The following is a 23,872-nucleotide window of genomic DNA, read 5'->3' as shown; positions in this document are numbered from 1 at the left end:
TGAGACTTTGTGGTGTGGTTTTGACAAAAAGTGAGTTAATACAATATAACATAATAAAACATAATATTCCTGTATCCTTTTATTCACGTTCAGCTGAAAGCAATAAAAAAAGACACATGAAAAAATTATACAGGATCCACCTCTCCACTTACTAAACTTAAATATTGCATTTCTCTGTTGATAAATAACAATTCAAACTTGTGTCTCAAATTGGTCAAAATCCTACTGACAGTAATAGAAATCAACTAGTCTTGTACCCAAACTGCTATTCCTCAATGGGTTCTGATATGAACTGAATGCAAAGATTATTTTACTTATGTGAAGAGACTTGAAGAGGCATAGTACTAAAATATTCCAGAGTTTTTTAGTGAACAGGGATTATCAAATGGAGTTATAAGCAGAAACAGGGATGGCAAATGAGACCTAATTATAGAGCCAGTTCCTGTCATTTAATAATAATACAGAGAAGGGCAACACACTGCTAAATGATTATAACATTTCTTTAAGTAATTTCCCTTTTATAAGCTACTACAAAGAAATTTGATTTATAGGTTTGAACATAGGGTAAACTGCAGGATGGTAGCAACCTTTCAGTTCCTCTGATGATCCTGGCTGTGTGAGTAGGATTTGGGGCTTAATAGCAGGTTATGGATCTAATTAAGCAGCAAAGTCAATACAAAGACCAAACAAGCCACCTGGTCCATGGAGTTCCTCAGGCTGGGTAGATTTTTTGGCACTCCTAATCTCCTAATTTAAAGACTAGTTATAAATTTTGGTCCAACTTGAGAGAGACAATGAATCTGGCATTCTGTGTGTAATTCAAGACTACAGCACAATTGCTTAAAATCTTACCTTGTAGAAAAGAAAAAAAATGACCAAAGATCTCTTAGAATTAAATTAATCAGACTACTTGTGGGTTGGGGTGCTAAGGTTTCTAAAATTAATACAAACAGCCCAGGAAGGCTTTTTCTCATTTAGATGCTCATCTTCCCAGATCAACAATCCATTTCCACAGCTACAACATAAAGTTTAGTAAATCATTTAGGCAAGCACACAGTACAGAACTCTTAAGGACCCCCCCCCCATCCCCTTGCAAGAGAGGATAAGAACAGAAAGGAAGACATCTGAAACACAAAATTAAAAAAAATACAATCATTTCCTACAATAAATATGCCTTTATTCACTAAGTATCTGTTGTACATGACTCATCAAATCTCTGCATTCATTTAATTTACATCCTAATGAAGAAAGAGACAGCAATCAGATAAATTACTATGATGTCAGATGAGGGAGACACTAGGCAGAATAAAAACAAAACAGGTCATGGTAGGCAGGATATTTAGAGAGAAGCCATAAAGGTTTTATGAAGCAGAAAACATTTGACAAGAGCCTGAAAATAGTGAGGGATTGGTCTAAAAAATAGAGAATGGTTAAAGGGAACAACCAGTATAAACTCACTGGATTATTGCATTACAAGTATGCTCCAGAAACAAGGAGGCCATCGTGGTTGGTGTTCATTGAGCCAAAGAGTTCGGAGGTGCAGTGGATGAACTTAGGAGTGTGAGAGGGTCTACTTTTGTGCACACAAAAGTAAAGATGCTCTAATATTTATGTGAAAGCAAGAACAGGCAAAACATAAGCCTCAGAGATAGTTATTAAACTATAGATTACATCTCAGGGGTAATAGGCTAGGAAAGGTTACAAGGAAATCTTTTGGAAAATATCCATATTTTGATCTGAGTGGTAGTCAAATAAGTCTAAACACGTATAAAATTTCTTCCATGGTATATTTAAGATGAATTCACTCAATTCGTATTTCTATATGTATGTTTCATTTCCATGAGAAGTTGGTACAAATATAAGGAGATGACAGCATAATATTGTCATATTATATCTAAGCTACCCCATTGCTATAGCAATGAATAAAATATATCTATTCATTGATGATGTTAAAAGATGAAAAATCAGTATGCAACAATATTTTTATGCAATAAACATTTTTTCATTACTATTCCTTTAAAACATTATATATACTTTCTTCACACATAAAAGTTATGGTAGGACAACTTTTCATCAATAATTTAGCACCAAAGGGCACCTGGGTATCTCAGTTGGTTAAGTGACTGACTTCAGCTCAGGTCATGAACTCATGGCTTGTGAGTTTGAGCCCTGTGTTGGGCTCTGTGCTGACAACTCAGAGCCTGGAGACTGTTTCAGATTCTGTGTCTCTCCTTCTCTATCTCTGTCTCTCCCTTTCTAGTGCTCTGTCTGTCTAAAAAATAAACTTAAAAAATAATAATTTAGCAGCAAAAAATACAAAACAAAACAAAAAAACAACAACATAATTTAGCAGCATGCAATATGTTGTAAATGTTTGCATGGAATATATGGTAATCTAGCTTTTGCTAGACATTAATACAAAATAGGTAACTGATTGCTTCACTTATGTCCCTGTGACCTACCTAGATCATTCAAACTTTAAGTCTGAAGACACATCCTGAGCTATTAAAGTTCGATGTAGAGTTAAAAAAAAAATACAAAACATGGGCTTCTGGGTGGCTCAGTCGGTTAAATGACTTACACTTAGTTTTCACTCGGGTCATGATCTCACAGTTTCATGAGTCAGGCTCTGTGCTGGCAGTGCAGAGCCTGCTTGGGATTGTCTCTCTCCCTCTCTTTTTCTGCCCCTCCCCTGCTCATGCAAACAAAACATTAAAACAATGTATAATAATATCATGCTTTAAATTAAAAATGTTCTCAAATAAAATATGCATTTTTAGTAAATTTGGCAGAACCACATGGCAATTTTTCATTTTCCAAACCCTGGAACTAAAATGCCCAGCAAACTTCTCAAAATGACTCCCAGAAGAAGGAAAGCCCATACATTAGAAAGAAAGAAGTCAATGCCTTGATTACTGAATACAGCAGCAAGAGAAAAAGAAATGAGTGTGAAAATAGAAAATAAAATATATGCTATTGTCTAGGCAAAGAAATTCCCTGGAAGAGTCTTGTTAAGGAAATGGAAATGATTATTCTTTGTTGTTGTGTATTTGTTTACTTAGGGAGAGAGAAAGAGTGAGAGAGACGGGAAGGGGCAGAAAGAGAGAGAGAGGGAGAGAGAGACACCTCATGACATGGGGCTCAATCTCAGGACTATGAGCTTATGACCTGAACCGAAATCAAAAGTCAGATGTTTAACCAACTGAGCCACCCAGCCACCCAAGAAGTGAATAATTTTGTACAAACAAAAATGGTCTAAAAATAAAGTAAGGGCCATATCCTTTTTCTTCAATAGTATTTATTTAAAAAGTACCTATATGTCACAAACTGTATTCAAAGTAATGTTTGTACATCATAAATGTGATCTCATTTGCCTTAATAGCACCCTACAATGCCAATATTAACAAATATCAAAATTTACTAAGTGGAAAATGAGGCTTGGATAAATTAACTATCTAAGGTTACACAGAAAAATAATCTGTTTGAGTCTTTTTTATTATTAATTTTTAATATGAAATTTATTATCAAATTGGTTTCCATACAACACCCAGTGCTCTTCCCAACAGGTGCCCTACTCAGTGCCCATCGCTCACTTTCCCCTCCCTTCCACTACCCATCTTCCCTCAGCTTATTCTCAGTCTTTAAGAGTCTCTTATGGTTTGGCTCCCTCCCTCTCTAACTTTTTTTTCCCCCTTCCCTTCCCCCATGGTCTTCTGTCAAGTTTCTCAGGATCCACATAGGAGTGAAAACATATAGAAACTGTCCTTCTCTGTATGACTTATTTCACTTAGCATAACACTCTCCAGTTCCATCCACGTTGCTACAAAAGGCTATATTTCATTCTTTGGCATTGCCAAGTAGTATTCCATTGTATATATAAACCACAACTTCTTTATCCATTCATCAGTGTGAGTGTTTTGAATTATGCTCTTTATGTGCTAACCTGCTTCTCCAGTAAAGTGACCTATACCAGAATATGTCATGGGTACACCTCATTTTAAGAGGTGGAGTAAGAGATGGGCATATTGGTGAGGAACTACTTCCACTACAACTTACCATTATTAGCAATAAGTATTATTTAAGGTACTTTTAACCCTTGATTTCTCAATGTCTTCTGTTTACTTGGTATTTGACTAATCCTGTATAATTTCCACTAGTACATGATTCCCTGTACACTTTGGTAGACAGAATTTTTATTAGTATTATAGTGTGATATGTTAAATTCTATGAAAAAATGTGATGGAAAATCTCATTGACTTCTCAGCAATTCATGAGTTTTCTTATGACTCAGTGTATTTCTGAATACACAGTTTAGTTAACTAGTTGCTAAAATTAGATTATATGCCTCTTTGGAAACCTCCTATGTTCCTTTTTTAAAATGTTTATTTATTATTGAGATACAGAGAGAAAGACAGAACATGAACATGGGAGGGGCAGAGACAGGAGGAGACACAGAATCCGAAGCAGGCTCCAGGCTCTGAAGCTGTCAGCATAGAGCCTGGCATGGGGCTCAAACTCACAAACTGCAAGATCATGACCTGATCCAAAGTCGGATGCTCAACTGACTGAACCACCCAGGCACCCGGGAAACCTCCTAAGTTCTAATGAAAAAACTTACTGTGTGCTCTGTATGTGCTTTATATTTAAAAATGGCATCAGGCTAACAATAAACTTTAATATTCCTAGTATATAAATTTATAAAAAGTTATACTTAGCAAAATTATTTTTTAATATAGAGAGACAATATCATGCATGTGCTGATGTAAGCTAGAAGTCCTTGATATTTCTGTGATACAGTACTGAGCACTGTTCACATGTTATATTGTCTACAGTGAATATATTTATCATGGGATGGGAGAATCAGACTTTCAACTTTGACTTTATCCTCCTGGGAATCTTCAATCACAGTTCCACCCACATCTTCCTCTTCTCTCTGGTCTTGGGAATCTTCGCATTTGCCATCATGGGAAACACTGTCATGATTCTCCTCATCTACCTGGACAACCAGCTCCACACCCCCATGTACTTCCTCCTCAGCCAACTCTCCCTCATGGACCTCATGCTCATCTGCACCACTGTACCCAAGATGGCCTTCAACTACTTGTCTGGCAGGAAGTGCATCTCTCTAGCTGGGTGTGGAGCCCAGATATTTTTATATGTGTCTCTGCTTGGAGCAGAATGTTTCCTGTTGGCTGTAATGGCCTATGACCGTTATGTTGCTATTTGCCACCCATTAAGATACTCAATTCTCATGAACCAGAAAATCTGTCATCTTATGGTCCTTTCTTCCTGGATTGTTGGCTCTCTTGATGGTATAATTGTTGTTGCAGTCGCACTATCCTTCCCATATTGTGGTGCCAGGGAAATACCTCACTTTTTCTGTGATGTCCCTGCCGTTCTCACTCTCTCATGCACTAATACATTGCTATTTGAAAGGTTAATGTTTATTTGCTGTGTAATTATGCTTCTTTTCCCTGTAACAGTAATTATTGCTTCCTACCTTCAGGTCATTGTAGCTGTCATTCAAATGGGGTCTGGGGAAGGCCGCCAAAGAGCTTTTGCTACCTGTTCCTCTCACCTCATGGTGGTAGGAATGTATTATGGAGCAGCCATGTTCATATACATGAGGCCTGTTTCTGACCGTTCCCCCACCCAAGACAAGATGGTGTCAGCCTTTTATACCATCCTTACTCCTATGCTGAATCCCCTCATCTATAGCCTCCGCAACAAGGAAGTGGCCAGAGGATTAATGAAGGTGTTAGGGAGGGGAAGTCTACAGAGCAAATTGCCTAATTAACCATCTTCTATATTCTTTAGTTTATGGTGAATTGATGTATTCAACTGATACAATTCTATACCCAATATTTACACACCTTTGTATCAAAAGTTTCATAGACAAGCCCACAAGATTTAGAAAGTGAAAAACTGACTGCATGCTTTTTGTTCAAATATTATATTTCTTTTGTTATGGAACTATCAAATTATGGTCATAAGTAAATATTTACTGTAAGATAACATGCACAATTGTACATTCTGTTTTATAAGTTAATAAATGAGAAGTATTTGCTGTCCATCACAGTACTACATAATGCCATAATAAAACAGGGCACTATTAGCATTCTTTTTTTAACATATAGTAATTTTACATTTGGCTAATCAAAATATTATCCTGAGTCCAATATCATTCTTTAGATTGATTAGTTTGTTAAAATGAATAATCAGGTTAATTATATACCAAGTTATAGCTTTATTAGATTATTATAAGAACTAATATGCTTTACCTAGATAGAGAAAAGAGGCATTAGATTGATGATTAGGTCTATGGAATCTACCTTGTAATGGACAGTGTTCTCTCTCAGGATATCAGAGGATTAGGGAGCTCCTAATTATTTCCTTTTTCTACATAAGTCAGCCTTTTACATGGGAGACTGACATGTGAATCCTCAAAGTCTGGTCTTTTCATCCTTAAATGTCTTGATCACTGTATGGGTTGTATGCTATAATTATATGGAAAAGTGATCAATTTTGTAAATAGAAAATTTTAGGTTTACTGAAGGTCTGAATTTTTTTTAATAAATTACATGTCATATGTGTGACATCACTATAGATAGTGGTGTAATGATATATATGAAATTCACTGCAGTTCTGGGTATTCTTCTGTTTTGTTAGAAACAACCACTATGGCTAATCTGAATTTTTCTGTTTTCTTAAAACTCTGTTGTAACTGCATTAGTTTTCTTTTTCTGCATGACAAATGAACACAAACACAGTACCTCTAAAAAATAGTTATTAATTCCTAGTATATATGGGTAGGAATTCTTGCATTGCTAACCTGGGTATTCTTCTTAAGGTGTCACAAGGTAGTAATCCATGAGTCAGCTGAGACTGCAGTTATACCTAAGGCTCAGCCTCATCTTTCAAGTCCATATAGTTGTTGAAATAATTAATTTCTTTGTACCCGAATAACTCATTATCTTACTTCTTCAATCCAGCAGGAGAGGCTGTGACTTAAGGGAAAGCCTAAGTCCTTTTGTAAAGGTCTACCAACTGGTTAAGACAACCCAACACAAGACACTCTACCTTACATAACTTGAAGTCAATTGATTTGGGATATTAATTACATTTGCACATTAACCTCACTCTCTCCAAATAGAATAACGTAAACATAGGAGCGACATCAGGAGAAATAAATCATGGGGAAAGTTTAGGTTTCTGTCTACCACACACACCCACAAAACTTATAGACTCCTATTTACAAAAAGGAATGAAAGGGCAATTACAATAAATTTTCCTGTCAGTGATATGAGAAAATATTGGTTACGTCCTAATGACTGACTGAATTATTTAACTTTAGAAATTATTTTATGGAGTCTGGTGTTGAGGGTTCTTTTAAAGGTAAAAGCCTAGGAGTGGAAAAGTACTTGTTATTGAGATTGAGTAGGGAAAGTGTCTTAAAATTTTTCACTTATACCTGCTGGAAGGAGGTCTTAAAAGAGCCTCTGATAAAGAGAATTAGAAAGTAACATGCCACCAGAACTGGGAAGGCAAATATGTCAGAGCATGACTAGACAATAAGTCTCAAATCCTTGGCTCCAACTTGCTGTGCACCAAGTCTAGAGTGAGGAGGCCAGTCGTTTCTTTGTATTGTGTTTAGTATATCGTACTTCCCTCAAACACAGATTTACCATTATTAAATAAATATTTGACATCAAATATTGTTGACTGATTTGGGAGTTGAAGATAGGGCAGGAAAGGAGTGCGTTCCCTACTGTGAAATGGGAAAATATTCCCAGAGTAACATGTATTACCTCATTCTTCCTATTAATGACTTAAAAACAAAGCTTCTAGGAAGAACATAATATGATCTATAGCCATACATTTTCTAAGACGAAAAGAGTGTTAAAATTTTATGTATTCAGACAAACCTTACAAAGTTTGATAGGGATATGATGTAAAGGTTTCCACTGTAGCAAAGTTCTCATGAACATCAGGTAGATTTCTAATTTACATAGAATTTAAAGGTAACATTTTTATGTTTTTTTGTTTTTTTTTTTTTTGTAAAAAGTATATGCAGTATCGTGGAGAAATAGTCATTTTTTCTTGGTAGAACTGTGAGTTATTAAAATCTTTCAGGAAGGCAATTTAGCTTTATTCATCCAGCTATGTAATTGTATTGCATTCATCCAGATATGCAAAGTAATAATAATAATTAGTCGTCAAATATTTATACACAAGTAAGGCAAGGAGAAAAGGTAAAAACAATATGTATGGCCTGTTGTATAAAGGTTAAATACTACACAAACTAATGGATCAATTTCTATTTACATTGTGTACTTCATACTTTCTAAATAATAGAATATGTGTGTCTGAGAGTAATTGGTTTTAATTCTGTTTTCAATTTAAAAATACAAAATTTTTGGAACACCTGTCTGGCTGAGTCAGCTGACCATCTGACTCTTGACTTTGGCTCATGTCATCTCATAGTCATGAGATCTAGCCCTGCCTTGGGCTCCATGCTAGGCATTGAATCTGCTCAAGATTCTCTCTCTCTCTCTCTCTCTCTCTCTCTCTCTCTCTCTCTCTCCCTCCCTTCCCCCACCTCAAAAAATATGGAAATCTTGAGATTTCTCATGGCCATTGCATTTATTTATGGATATTAGGTACTATTTTCCCCAAAGTCTTATCAACAAATAAGCAGAGCTATCCACCTTTTTTCACTTGCAGCTATATGGGCAATAAAAAGTATGGTTAAGCCAAACCATTTTTCTTCTAATGATTTCCATACTTTGATTTTCTTGGAAAATCACTTTTTTCATACTGGGCAAAATCTGTTTTCTCATCATTAAACACATACATTAACTAGATAAATTTAAGTATCAATGGCCTCCTTTAGTCCTATGTCAATTGAGATGATTTTTTATAATATGCTTGGTTTTCCTACCTCATTTGCTCCTTTTTGCCTTCTATTATCCTTTTTGTTACATCAGTTCCATTTGATCTTTCCTTGTCCTCAGTCCCAACTTTATTTTTCCCTCCCAACTACCCATTGTCTTTTAGCTGACTACTCCACATTCACAATATGTTGTTCCTCTTTCTGCCTTTATATCTTTGCTCATTCTGCCAAAGAAATTCTCATTAAGAAGCATAGACAGATTTTTACAAGGTTGACTTATGGTGAAGTGGTAAAAATACCTTGAAATCAATCTAATAATTTTTAAGTGTTTGTTGGAGGTTTTCAGTCAGGCAATGATGCACAGATTAAGAGTTTACTAGTGATTTTCAAGAGTTATATTGTCTAGAGTTGGCATAGGCAGCTGTATTTAATTGGTGAAGAAAATTAAAATAAAAGAGAATATATGAGCAGCATAGTAAATATAGAATAAAGGAAGAATTAGGAGGAAGAAGGAAAGAAGGAAAAAGAGGAGGAAGGGATAGAAGCTAATTCCATGGCTGAATATATAGAAGAAGTGAAGAAGGTAATGAGCTTATTTTTAGATGTTATGTTTGAATTTTGTGGGGCACAAAAGAAAAGGTTGCTTAAAATATAATAGGATTCAGGTTATAATCTGAGATCATTTGTTTAAAAAGATCATGAAAATTAATGAGAATACTAAAAAAGGTCACATATGAAGGAAAATAATTGTTTCATGGTTAAGGTTCAATATTACATAGAAGAAATATATATATATATATATATATATATATATATATATATGACCACCTGGGTGGCTGAGTTGTTTAAGCTTCAGACTTTGGCTCAGCTCAGGTTATGATCTTGTGGCTTATGAGTTTGAGCCCTGCACTGGGCTTTGTGCTGACAGCTCAGAGCCTGGAGCTTCTTCCAATTCTGTGTCTTTTTCTCTTTCTCTGCCCCTCCCCCACTCGTGCTGTCTCTCTGTCAAAAATAAATAAACATAAAAAGATATATATATATATATATATATATATATACACATATATGTATAAACACAAACATATGTATATACAATCCATATGCATATTATATATAATATATATTATATAATATATATATATTATATAATATCTTAGAATAATACAGGCTTTAAGAGTAATAAACAAAAACAGAAATCCACAAGGTGTAGGTACAGAAAAAACAGAAATTGACTTCATTTAGAATGTAAGTGCCTTTTGGTGTGCTATGCAACTAATGGAGGAAAGATCTATATGACCTTGTATATGTCATTAATATTATTTAACCCTCATTACCTCATCTGTACAATTAGGATATTTTTATCTCCTTTACAGGTTTATTTTGATAAACTATAGCACTCCACACATAATAAAGCACCATAATATATTTCGTGTTTTATTTTCACAATTTAGAAAATGGCTCCAATTATGGTATGCTTACTTACTTACCTATCTTATGTTTAGTGATTGAATGTATAATTTTATCTTATCAAAATTGTTAATCATTCAATATCAGTGAGTGTGAGCTCATCTTTATATCAGCCAGAAGAAATGTTCTAAAATGTTTATTGAAGAGTTCATGTTTGAAAAATAATAGTGGCTTAAAACACTGACTTCTTACAACATAAATATAAAAATTTGGGTGAAGCAACCATCACTTTCAAATATGATTTTAAACATTGTTTTATGCTCAATTCTACAAATATCAAAAATTTGTTTCCTAGTATTTGCTATAGTTGACCAAAAAGCATGTTGCTGTTTTGCTATTTTGGCATTATTATAAGTGGATGGAATTGGGGCACCTGGTTGGCTCAGTCAGTTAAGCATCCAACTTTGGCTCAAGTAATGATCTCACAGTTTTTGAGTTCAAGCCCTGGGTCGGGCTCTGTGCTGATAGCTCAGAGCCTGGATCCTGCTTCAAATTCTGTGTTTCCCTTTCTCTCTGCCCTTCCCCTGATCGTGCTCTCTCTCTCTCTGTCTCTCTCTGTCTCTCTTTCTATATCTTAAAAATAAATAAACATTAAAAATGTTTAAATTAAAAAAATAAGTGGATGGAATTAAATTTATTGGTTTTTTTCTATTCATTGATGTAATTATCATTTTTGATGTTCAAATTTTTCCATTTTTGTCTACCATGAGTCTCTTCAATTTGTCTCCTGAGTCTTCACACATGATCCAGGTAATATTAGATATATTTCTTGCTATTCATCTGACACAGTGCAATGAGCCAGTCTTATCTAGCATATTCCCTGCTATACGCCTGACATTAGCTATTTGTCCAATGGTAAATTTAGTCTGAAATTATATCAATCAACTGAAGTCGTCAGGTTACAGGTGCTTTTTTCTGTTGGCCTTGACTCTAGACTTTATGAATGAAAAAAGCGGAAAAATAAACAAATAAACATTTTATATTTATGTTCCAAACATTATGTTTCAGAATGTTTGTATTATGGTTACATACACAAACATATTTTAAATATATAATGTAATTTGTGTGGATTCCTAGTTTAATATGTAATTCCATCCTAAAAATAAGTAAAATGATTAACAAAGAAAAAATCAACATCTCTTAGCTTTGTTGTATAATGCAGGTCACTAGGCAAATTAGTGTATCAAGAATTGAAGAGTAAGCAGAGCCTGGGTGCCTCAGTCGGTTGAGCATCTGGCTTCATCTCAGGTCATGATCTCATGGTTTGTGAGTTCAAGCCCCATCCCAGGTTCTGTTCTGAAAGCTCAGAGCTTGGAGCCTGCTTCAGATTCTGTGTCTTCCTCTCTCTGCCTCTCTCTGCCTCTCTCTCTCTCTCTCTCTCTCTCTCTCAAATAAGTAAACATTATAAAACAATTGAAGAGTAAAATAAATGGATACAGAAAATGATAAGTTGCCTGTGCAGAAAACTCCATGGAAACCAGGGTTGAAACCTCTGAGAAAAAGAGTACTGAACTCCTTTTATCCAGTGTTATATCTAGTTTTGAACAAAAATTATAAGGCATATGAAGAGTCACAAAACAGCTTGAGGAGACAAAACAAGCCCTAAAATCTGACTTACATATGACAAGGATGTTGCAATTTTCAGACTAGGAATTTGAAATACCTATGGTTAAAATGCTCAATGCACTGATGGGAAAGAAAACATATATAAAATGTAAGAATAGATTCTAACTTAAGCAGTAGATTAGCATTCTAACAAAGAATAAATGCTAGAGATAAAAAACACTGTAACATAAATAAAAATGCCTTCGATGGGCTCATTAGTGTAATGAGCATGGATGTAGAACTGTAAGATTGAGGATGTGCCAACGGAAACTAAAAATGATTGAAACAGACACAAGAAACAGGCAAAATAAAAATGTGTAACATGCACATAATTGTAACAGCAGAAGGGGAAGAATGAACAGAAGAAATATCCAAAACAATAATGACTGAGAATTGCCTCTAAATTAGTGGCAGCCACCAAATCACAATCCAGGAAGCTCAGAGAATACCAAACAGGATAAATGTAAAACAACAATAGCAACAACATGAACAACAAAAGCAAGCCTATATCTAGGCTTACAAATTTCAAACTTCAAAAATCAAAGATAAGGAATAAATCTTTAAAGAAGCCAAGGTGGGTGGGGAATACATATTTACTCTATAGATGTAAAATATAATGATATTTGACTTCTCAGGAAAAAATGCAAGGAAGACAATCATGGAGTGAAATATTTAAATTTTTGAAAGAAAAAAATGTAATTCCAGAATTATGACATTTGGAAAATTGTCTTTCGAAAATGAAAAGAAATACTTTCTCAGACAAAAGCTGTGGGCATTTGTTACTAGTACATGCCTTTCAAGAAATATTGAAAGTCGTTATTCAGAAAGAAGAAAAAATATACCGATAATAAACTTAGATCAACATAAAGAAAAGAGGGTCGCCTGTGTGGCTTAGTCGGTTGTGTCTAACACTTGATTTAGGCTCACGTCATTATCTCCCATGTGGTGAGATTGAGACTTACATTAGGCTTTGCACTGCACATGGAGCATGAAACCTGCTTAGGATTCTCTTTCTTCCTCTCCCTCTCTCTATCCCTCCCCTGCTCTCTTTCTCTCTCAAAATAAATAAATAAACATAAAAAAAGAAAAGAACTAAGAGAAGACATAAATTAAGGTAAAAGAAAGATTGTATTTGATCCAACATGTTTGAATTATTAGCAAACATAGTTTTGATAATTATAGATTATCCATAAGAGAAATTCATGATAACAGTGGTACAAGGATGAGGAGGAAAAATACTTGGCTATTATAAGATAAATGAAGTATTGGTGAGGATATATATTGTAATCTTAAAGTGGATTTAAGAGTGGTTGTAATTGTATACTGCAGACTCTAGGAAAATAAAAAATTAAAAAAAAATGTATAATTTGCTTCAAAGGAGAAAAATGGAGTCACACATAATTCTCAACTGAAAAAAAGGTAGAATAAATATACAAGACAAAAATAAGAAAATGAGTAAGGAAAACAAAAAGTAACACGTAAGTAGATATTAATCCAAATATATCAATACTTTCTTTAAATCTCAGTTGTCTAAATACACCAACTGAAAAATATTGATTGTCAGAGTGGATCAAAAAATGCACTCTATATTATATGTTGTCTACAAGAGACACACATTAAAAATAAAGACGAATTGTATGTATATAAATATACATATAAATTAAAATGAAAAGGGATGGAGAAAAATGCACCATGTCAGCAATAATCAATGCTGGAGTACTTATATCAATTTCAGGCAAAGGAAATTTCAAAGAAAGGAAAGTTATCAGACACAAAGAGTCACATTACCTATGACAAAATGATCAATTTACAAGAAGACATAATGACCCTTAACGTGTATGCACCTCACAAAGTATCATTATATGTGAGGCAAAAACTGATAAAACTGCAAGGAGACATAAATGAATATACTATTATAGTTAGAGACTTCAAATCCTTCTATCAGAAATGGACAGATCTAGCAAGCAGAACAATTAGTAAGAGCATAGTTAAACATGAAAGCACTATCAATTAACTGAATATAATAGATAGCTATGAAATGCTTTACTCAAAAAAAGCAGAGAATGAAGTTTTTTCAAGCTCACATGAACATTCACCAACATAGACCACATTCTGAGCCATTCAACTATTTAGAAAAACACAAATTATTCAATTTCTGCTCTCAGACCACAATTAAATTAAATTAGGAATCAATAAAAGAAATAAAGCTGAAAATCCCCAATGTGTGAAGATTAAAAAACACACTTTGTAATAACACATGAATCAAAGGAAAAAAATTCGAAATAAATTAAAAATAGTTTTAACCAAATGAAAATGAAAACACTTATCAAAATTTGTGGGCTACAGTAAAAGCATTTCTTAAAGGAAATCTTTAACCTTTAACTCATATATTGAAAAGGAAGAAAATTCTAATAATCTAGCCTTCTACTTTAGGAAACTGGAAAAAGTAGACAAATTAGATCTAAATTAATCAGAAAAAAATAGAGAAGAAATTAATGAAATTTAAAACAGGAAATAAATAGAGAAAATCAGCAAAAGCAGGAATTTATTATTTGGAACAAAAAGACTAAAACTAACCAGCTTCTAACCAAGCTAACTAATAAAAAAAGAGAGAGATAAAACCCAAATTACAATATGAGACATGCAAGAAGAAACTTTACTACAGATTCAATGCACATTAAAAAGATAATATAGTAATACTATTAAAAATTTTATGCCAAGAGCTTTGATAACCTAGGTGAAATAAACAAATTTCTTTAATGAACATTGTGTCATAACTCACACAAGGACAGACAATTTGAATAGGTCTATATATATTAAATAATTTGAATCACTAATTAATAACTTCCCAACTTAGAAAGCAACAACCTAGATTGGTTTAATGATACATTCTACTAAACGTTTAAGGAAGAAGCTAAGCTGCTAATTCTATTCAGTCACCTCCAGGCTATAGAAGCAGAGAAAGTACTTCATAATTCATTCTATGTGGTCAGAATTTCCCTAATGTTAGAATCATATTTAAAAAATTCAAGAAAAGAAAGATATAGACCAATATCTCTCATGAATATTTTTTCTCAATAAAATACAATCAAATGCAATTCAACAATGTTTAAACTTAACTATGCATCATGACCTAGTGGGATTTAGTTCATGCATGTAAGTCTGGTTTAACATTCAAATATAAATATAATTCATCACATTAACAAACTAAAAAACAATAACATAATCATATAAATATATGCAGAAAATTTTGATAAAATCAAGAACCTACATGATAAAATCTCTTAGCTAAATGGGGATACAGAAGAATTCTCTCAACTTGTAAAGAAGATCTACAAAACACCTACAACTAACATAATACTTGGTGGTGAGAAATTAGTATCATTTCTATTAAGATCAGAAAAAGAATATCCCTTTTCACTACTCTCACTCAACATTGAATTAGTAGTCATACCTAGTGAACTAAGACAAGAAAGGGAAATAAAAGAATACAAATTTGGAAATAGAAATAAAACTACATTTGTTCATGAGGACATTATTTCTGTAGAAAATAGCAAAGAATCAACTGAAAATATCCTCCTGGAACTAATAAGGAATTATAGCAAAGTTACATGTAAATATACAAAAATTCATTGTTTTCTTATATACTAGCATTGAACAATTGTTACTTAAAATTAAAAACACATTACCATTTGTATTAGCACCACCCAAAATAAAATACTTAGGCATAAATCTAACAAAGGCTTATATGAAGAAACTAGAAAATTCTGATGGGATATACAAAAGAAAGAAAAAAAAAACACTAAGTAAATGGAGAGATATCCTGTGTTCATGGATAGGAAGATTTAAAATTGTCAAGATGCTAGTTTTTGGTTTTATTTTTGTTTTGCTTTTTTCAAGTTCAACATATTCAATGTCATTTCATTCAAAATCCCTGGAGTTATTTTGTGTATATCAACATTTATTAAAGTTTACATGGAAGGCAAAGAATCTGGAAAAGCCAAAAGTGTTAAATGAGAAAAACAAAGTTAGAAGGCTGACACTATCCAATCTCAAGTTGTACTATAAAACTAAAGTAATCAAGAAAGTGTTATATTTGCAAAATAGAGACAGATATGCAGCAATAGACAGAAATAGACACTCACAAGCAAGCGACTGTTTTTGACAAAGGAAAAAAGCAATACAATAGTGCTGCAACAAATAAACATTCACATGTTAAAAAATGCATCTAGACAGAGACTTAACATTCTTCATGAAAATTACCACAAAATGGATCATTGATTTCAGTGCAAGACACAAATCCTTAACTCTCCAAGGAGAAAAACAAATTTTGATTTTTTTTTAACTGTATATACAACATAGACTCCAGATTTGTTAAAGATTTAAATATGGTATGCAAAGCTATAGAGTTATTTGAACATAATATAAAATCACCTTTCATATAAAGATAAATAAAACAATTTATATGAAAATTCATATAAATGTAATTTATTCACTTAAAGATTTAGACTATTCATCTAGAAAAACTCATGCAAAACTAACACACTGAGACATATTGAAAGATAATATTTTCCAAGCATAAAATGAACAAACTAATAAAAAATAAAATATTCAAAAACACTACACATTAAAAATTTATGAAACAAAACAAAATGACACTTAATTGCAAAGATACATAGTTTCATTAATATTCAGAGAAATGGAAATTTAACAATGATAAAATATTACTTTTTACTCAATAGGAAAATTTCAACATGGATGGAACTAGAGTACATTATGCTAAGCAAAATAAGTCAGACAGAGAAAGACAAATATAATTTCACTCATGTGGAATTTAAGAAACACAACAGACGAACGTAGGGAAAGGGAAAGAAAAATAAGGTAAAAACAGAGAGGGAGGCAAACCATAAGAGTCTCTTTTTTTTTTTTTAACGTTTATTTATTTTTGAGACAGAGAGAGACAGAGCATGAATGGGGGAGGGGCAGAGAGAGAGAGGGAGACACAGAATCGGAAGGAGGCTCCAGGCTCTGAGCCATCAGCCCAGAGCCCGACGTGGGGCTCGAACTCACGGATTCACGGACCGTGAGATCGTGACCTGAGCTGAAGTCAGACGCTTAACCAACTGAGCCACCCAGGCGCCCCCATAAGAGTCTCTTAAATACAGAGAACAAACTAACGGTTGCTGGAGGGGAGGTGGGTGGGGCAATGGGTTATATGGGTGATGGACATTAAGGAGGGTACTTTTAGAGATGATCAATGGGTGTCATTTGTAAGAGATAAATCACATGGTACTACTTCTGAAACCAAGACTACAGTGCATATTAAATAACTTGAAGTTAATTTTTTTTAAAAATAGGAAAATGTCAAAAGCTAGATAATACTAAATAATAACAAGGATGTGAATAAATTAAAAGGTTCAGAACTGCATTTGAAAACGTTCTGATTTGGCAATATAGAGAGTAATATTCTGCTTCCTAGTTAATTTATATTTGCATGTAAAGTAGAAATTAACAATTTTGTTTGTGGCTATTAATAATGAATACACTCTAGTTATGACAGAGATTAGGAAATCATTCAAATAGTTTACAAACTATTTAATTATGAACAACTGTCTTCTGAATATGTGACTTCATATGTGATAGAAACACAAAAATACTCATTTTATTATGTTAAAATTTGGATTCCAGCAGTTTGGAGATAACATTGTTGTTCAAAGTCTTCAGGAAACCATATCTACTTCAATTACAACATAAATCACAACAGTTTGGGGAAAAATAAATAATTCTAAAATTAATATGGAAAATGAAGTAAAAAAGCATATGTAATAAACATAAAAAAAGAATAATGACAAAAGATGATGTCATCAGTGACATAAATGTTTTTAGACATAGAAATCTAAACCAAGTTGCAGCCGCTCTGGAAAGCAGTGTGGAGGTTCCTCAGAAAATTAAAAATAGACCTACCCTATGACCCAGCAATAGCACTGCTAGGAATTTATCCAAGGGATACAGGAGTACTGATGCATAGGGGCACCTGTACCCCAATGTTTATAGCGGCACTCTCAACAATAGCCAAATTATGGAAAGAGCCTAAATGTCCATCAACTGATGAATGGATAAAGAAATTGTGGTTTATATACACAATGGAATACTACGTGGCAATGAGAAAAAATGAAATATGGCCTTTTGTAGCAACATGGATGGAACTGGAGAGTGTGATGCTAAGTGAAATAAGCCATACAGAGAAAGACAGATACCATATGGTTTCACTCTTATGTGGATCCTGAGAAACATAACAGAAACCCATGGGGGAGGGGAAGGAAAAAAAAAAAAAAAAAAAGAGGTTAGAGTGGGAGAGAGCCAAAGCATTAGAGACTGTTAAAAACTGAGAACAAACTGAGGGTTGATGGGGGGTGGGAGGGAGGGCAGGGTGGGTGATGGGTATTGAGGAGGGCACTTTTTGGGATGAGCACTGGGTGTTGTATGGAAACCAATTTGACAGTAAATTTCATATATTAAAAAATAAAAAAAAAATAAAAAAAAAAAAAAATAAAAAAAAAATAAAAAAAAAAAATAAAAAAAAAAAATAAAAAAAAAAAGAAATCTAAACCAAGTAATACTCTAATTAAAAAAACAAAAAAGGAATTTACATAAGAGATCCAGAATCAGAATATAGAATATGGGAATTTGAAAATGGTATTAGATGGCATTATTAATCAGTATAGAAGAGAATTAAACCCAAGATATTAGTGTATGAAAACTGGATATATATATTAAATAATATTTATTTTTTGTTTTATAAAAATAAAGTAACAGTAATTCATTTTTTAAATAAAATTCTTTGAAAAGAGATAAAAATACCAATAAACATGAGACAACTACACAAATTGGTAAAGAAAATGTATATCAACATAAGAGTGAGGAGCCATTTCTTACAAAATAAGCTTACAATTTTTTTAAACACAGCAATATAAAATGATTTTGAGAAATGATGAAACAAATTTCTCCGTTTACATAGGTATTGAGTTCATAAAGTAGTACATTAATTCTTACACGCAATTAAGACGACTAACAGACACAGAAGAAATGCTCAGCATCATTTGTCAACACGGAAATACAAATCAAAACTACAATGATATATCACCTCATTGGCGATAATGGCTAAAATTAACAACACAGGAAACAACAGATATTGTTGAGGATGCAGAGAAAGGAGAAACCTCCTGTACTGTTGTTGGGAATGCAAACTGGCACAGTTACTGTGTAACACATATGGTGTTTTCTTAAAAAGTTAAATTAGAACTACCCTAAGATCCAGCAATATCACTACTAGGTATTTACCCAAAGGATACAAAAATACTGATTCAAGGGATACATGTACCCTGATGTTTATAGCAGCATTATTGACAATAACCAAATTATGCAAAGTGTCCAAATATCCATCAACAGACATTTACCCTCCAAAATATTGTTCCTACATAACAACTAAAGAAACAATGTGTTTAACAAAATGTCATATGCTTAAATGGTTTAAACAAACAGTAGATTAACTGAAGGATGAAGGTTCAGAATATGACAGAGTGAATATAAGGCAAGGAAAGGATATCAAAGTAAATATAAATGGTTGGCATTTGGAAATCTGTAATTTCAGAGAAGAAAATATATTGCTGGAAAATACACAAATAGAGTCATTATAGGTATGAATATATGAGAAAGACATGTCCAAAAGTCTTAGGATATCAAAATATTTTATGAAGAGAAAATTAACTCAGTATATTTGAGGATGATAAGAAACTGTAGTAGAATCAGAAAAAGAGTAACCACAAATTGCAAGCTTCCAAACAAAGAATCATTTGTAACAGTGCTGAAATCTTAAGCATAGGAATCTCAAGTTGAATGAGTTATTGGTGAACTTTAACAGAACTCTATTTAGAATTCTAAGGCCAGAACACACAATGTGGAATGTATATATTTTATTTGAAAATAGAAATTCAACTGCCTATTTATTCCTTAACATTATTCAGTTAATTGAAAGTTTGAAAATATGAGAGATTAGAAAAATGATTGAAAATGTCGTAATTAACATATGGAGGAATCAGGAGACAGAGAAAAAATATCAATCAAGGTGACAGGCCCTTGGATTTGATCTTAAATATCAATAAAACTCATATTTTCAAATTGAAAACTAATTACATATGAAGTTCTAAGAGAAAAAGTGGATGCTAACATAAAGTACTATAATTGAAGAACAGGGACTGAATTCCCTAGAGGGATTATAAAGTTAAATCACAGATGACTTACTAAAATTGTGTTGCATAGATTTCCCCTGGAACTTAAAAAAAATTTTCAGTTATTCTGTGTGTAGTATCTTCTTGAGAACACCTAGAAGGTAAGCCTGAGAGAGAGTGTACATTCCAAAACATATAAGGTACTCTGGAGTTCAATCAAAGGGAATCAAAGTTTATTCAAAAGCATTATGTATCATAAATTTTGATATTTTGAAGCTTTTAAGTAGGAAAGCACTTCATGTTGATCTGCAACTTACCCCCTTTATATTCTCTGTTAAAAAAATGTATTTTTGGTTTTTTTTTTAATATTAGTCCCAGGTACTTTTGAAGAGTAAATTAAATATATCTGTGAAGATGTTAAAAATGTAAGGTATTATTCAAAACAGTGTTTAAAATGCTAAACTGAGAATCATTGCAAAAGTCTACCTTTTTAATTTTTTTTTAATGTTTTTATTTATTTTTGAGACAGATAAGAGACAGAGCTTGAGCAGGGGAGGGACAGAGAGAGAGGGAGACACAGAATCCGAAGCAGGCTCCAGGCTCTGAGCTGTCAGCACAGAGCCCATCACGGGGCTGGAACTCACAGACTGTGAGATCATGAGCTGAGCCAAGTTGGATGCTCAACGGACTGAGCTACCCAGGCGCCCCACAAGAGTTTACCTTTTATCTAGTCTATTTATTCTTTCTTTCAATCACTGTGAGGATAATATGGCCTTCGTTCAGTTGGATTAAACACATATAAAATAAGCATATAGGTTATCAATGTGGAACCAACAATTTAGTAAGAAAAACAGAATATTTTCAAAAATATCAAAGGGAGCAGTAGTGGAGATTATTGCAAATTAGGGGGAAAGAGGAGTGACAAGAAAGTAAGTAATGATGGTAATTTGTTCATATGATGATTTCATGCAGTGATACATGTATTTTGATGTGGATCTTTAAAGAATTAATTAATTGTACTTTATAAAAACCCTGAGAGGAATGGTAAGAATTAAAACAAAATCTTAGAGACATTAGTTAACCTGTAAATTGACATAGGAGTTGGTGGTAGAGCAAGACTGTTAACTCACACTTGTCTGATCTAAAGGTCCATAAAATTGCCTTTACATAAAACAGAGGTAGATGCCATACATCTTCTGAAAGTTTTGTATATGCAGATCTTGCTAGCTATCAAATGAAGAGGCATGGAGCAAGATAGCCTTGTGTTCGAATTTGAGGGGATTTGTGAATTACAAAGGTAAAAGATTGCAGAAAAGCAGACGTTCAAGTTGTAGACACTTCCTAAGAGACCTAAGCTCATATTTATCTCAGTTGTATCTTTGGAATCTGTAAGTAGAAAAATGCATACAGTTAGGGGAAGTAGAAAAAAGATATCTTGAAATAGAGGTTTGAATGACTTTCTGCAATATCTCAAAACAAGTTCAGCATGGATATGAAAATCTGCTATGCAGATAATTTGAGCCATTTGAGAATTGAAACTTTAAGAGGAGTGAAGAGGAGAATCCAGTATTCTTTGTAAAATCCAAAATTATTGTGCTGGGTGCAGAAAAGAATAGAAAGCTAGTTTGATCTGTAATATTGGGGTATTAGAAGGGCTTATAAATACTGATAAGCACTTCCAAAAGGCATCACCAATCATTTTTGAGAAATGTAACTTGAAATTTTTATATATAAGCAGGGGATAGATTTAGGTGAATAACTTCTAAATTCCCATAAGAACATTTTTTTGCATACCATTTTATCTGTAACATACTGTTTAATTTATGTGTTTCTATAATGAAGGAGAGTATGACTTCTCCATTGACATTATGCAGTGTATCTAGAACAGCCATGTAGGTGAAGTCATCCTAATATGCATTCAACCAAACCCTCCTTGTTTCACTTTCTTCTCCCTCAGTCACTATCCCTCTAAATTTCTCTACAACTCATTTTGTTTCTTGAATTGACACGTCTTTCAACATTCCACTGAATGTCAACTGTCTTTATTTAGTCAACATGACTACTTTGCTCTGCCCTTCCTAACCCAATCCTTTAAATCTCCTTTCCTCCGAAGACTTCTTGAAGTTGGTGAATAGAATTAATAAAAACATAAATTATCTTTAGCTACAGTTGTGCTGTAGGCTATTTTTAAGTACTTATAGAGAAAACCTATTAACTCCAAACCATTAATTATTTTTTGAGAAATTGTATGGATAAGCTTTAATGAATTTATTAGACAATGTATAAAACAATGGAGTAATGTGCATTATGATGTTAACTTTATAGCACTAATGCCTATGTAAATTTCTCATGTTATTATATCTATACCTAAATACATTCTTATAAATATAACATAACATAATTCAAGATATTACTTCCAGGAGGTGATGTGGAGGAGCCCAGGATGACAGAATTCAGAAACAAGTGTCTTGACCACAACAAAATATTGTTCACTGTAATTTCCTGTCATAGGGCATGAGTCAATGACACTTTATGTGATTGGTTTGCCAAAATAAGATACAATGTAATGATACAATGTAATATAATATAATATAATATAATATGTAATATATCTTACAATGTCCACATTGAAGAAATACAAAACATAAAATTTTTGCAGAAAATTAAAGGGTGAACCTCTTTACCTACTGCACAGTATTACATTTCTATACTGGTAATGGACAACTGAAAACTGTTTCTCAACTCAAAATGACAATTTACTATCTTACATTAATAGAAACCAGTCAATTTTGATCAGTTCTACTATCCTACACTGAAATTCTTCCATTGCTTCTCTGGCTAAGAGCCTAAAATGAGAGGATAATTATTGCACATGTGGACATAATGCAAAGAGGTATAGATTTAAAATATGATGGAATTTGTTGTTAACACAACGATTATAAAAAGCAGCCATGAGGAAAAAAAGATCTAATTATAGAGTCAGGTTCTGTCATTTTTCTTTTCTTTTCTTTTTTTTATTTTATTTTTTACCTAAGGCCAAAATTTAATAGACACCAGCTTGACTAACAAAAATAATTGCATTATGAATTTGAATCTTAATAGAACTTCATTAAAAAAGAAAAAAATAAAATATTTTGAGGAATAAAAAGGGAAGTTGAAAGCTTCCCTTCACAGTTTACTTGAACTCAACCCTATCAGGCTTTTCGTATTTCATCTTACATCAAATTAAATTTTTTTAACAATTTAATTTAATTTATTTTTTTTAATTTACATCCAAGTTAGTTAGTATATAGTGCAACAATGATTTCAGGAGTAGATTCCTTAATGCCCCTTACCCATTTAGCCGATCCCCCCACCAGAAATCCTCCAGTAACCCTCTGCTTGTTCTCCATATTTAAGAGGCTCCTATGTTTTGTGCCCCTCTTTGTTTTTATATTATTTTTGTTTCCCTTCCTTTATGTTCATCTGTTTTGTATCTTAAAGTCCTCATATGAGTGAAGTCATACATTTGTCTTTGACTAATTTCACATAGCATAATACCACGTAGTTGTGAATGGCAAGATTTCATTCTTTGTGATTGCTGAGTCATACTCCAGTGTGTGTGTGTGTGTGTGTGTGTGTGTGTGTGTGTGTGTGTGCATATACCACATCTTCTTTATACATTCATCCATGGATGGAA

General features: G+C 33.1%; 1 protein-coding gene across 1 annotated transcript; it reads left to right on the top strand.

Annotated features, from left to right (window-relative positions):
- Positions 1–4,846: 4,846 nt before the first annotated feature.
- On the top strand, positions 4,847–5,797 carry LOC132680246 (olfactory receptor 2M3-like). Its single transcript, XM_060634032.3, has one exon. It carries the CDS (start codon positions 4,847–4,849, stop codon positions 5,795–5,797), a length of 951 nt encoding a protein of 316 aa, XP_060490015.1.
- The last annotated feature ends 18,075 nt before the right edge of the window (positions 5,798–23,872 follow it).

The sequence above is a fragment of the Panthera onca genome, chromosome A1, assembly GCF_046562875.1.
Source record: "Panthera onca isolate mPanOnc1 chromosome A1, mPanOnc1 haplotype 2, whole genome shotgun sequence".
Lineage (NCBI taxonomy): Eukaryota > Metazoa > Chordata > Mammalia > Carnivora > Felidae > Panthera > Panthera onca.
The sequence above is the reverse complement of the archived record's forward strand: the minus strand, read 5'-3'. Positions and strand labels throughout refer to the sequence as shown.

Coding starts and splice junctions, on each gene's coding strand:
- LOC132680246 (XM_060634032.3), top strand. CDS start 4,847: ATGGGATGGGAGAATCAGACTTTCAACTTTGACTTTATCCTCCTGGGA.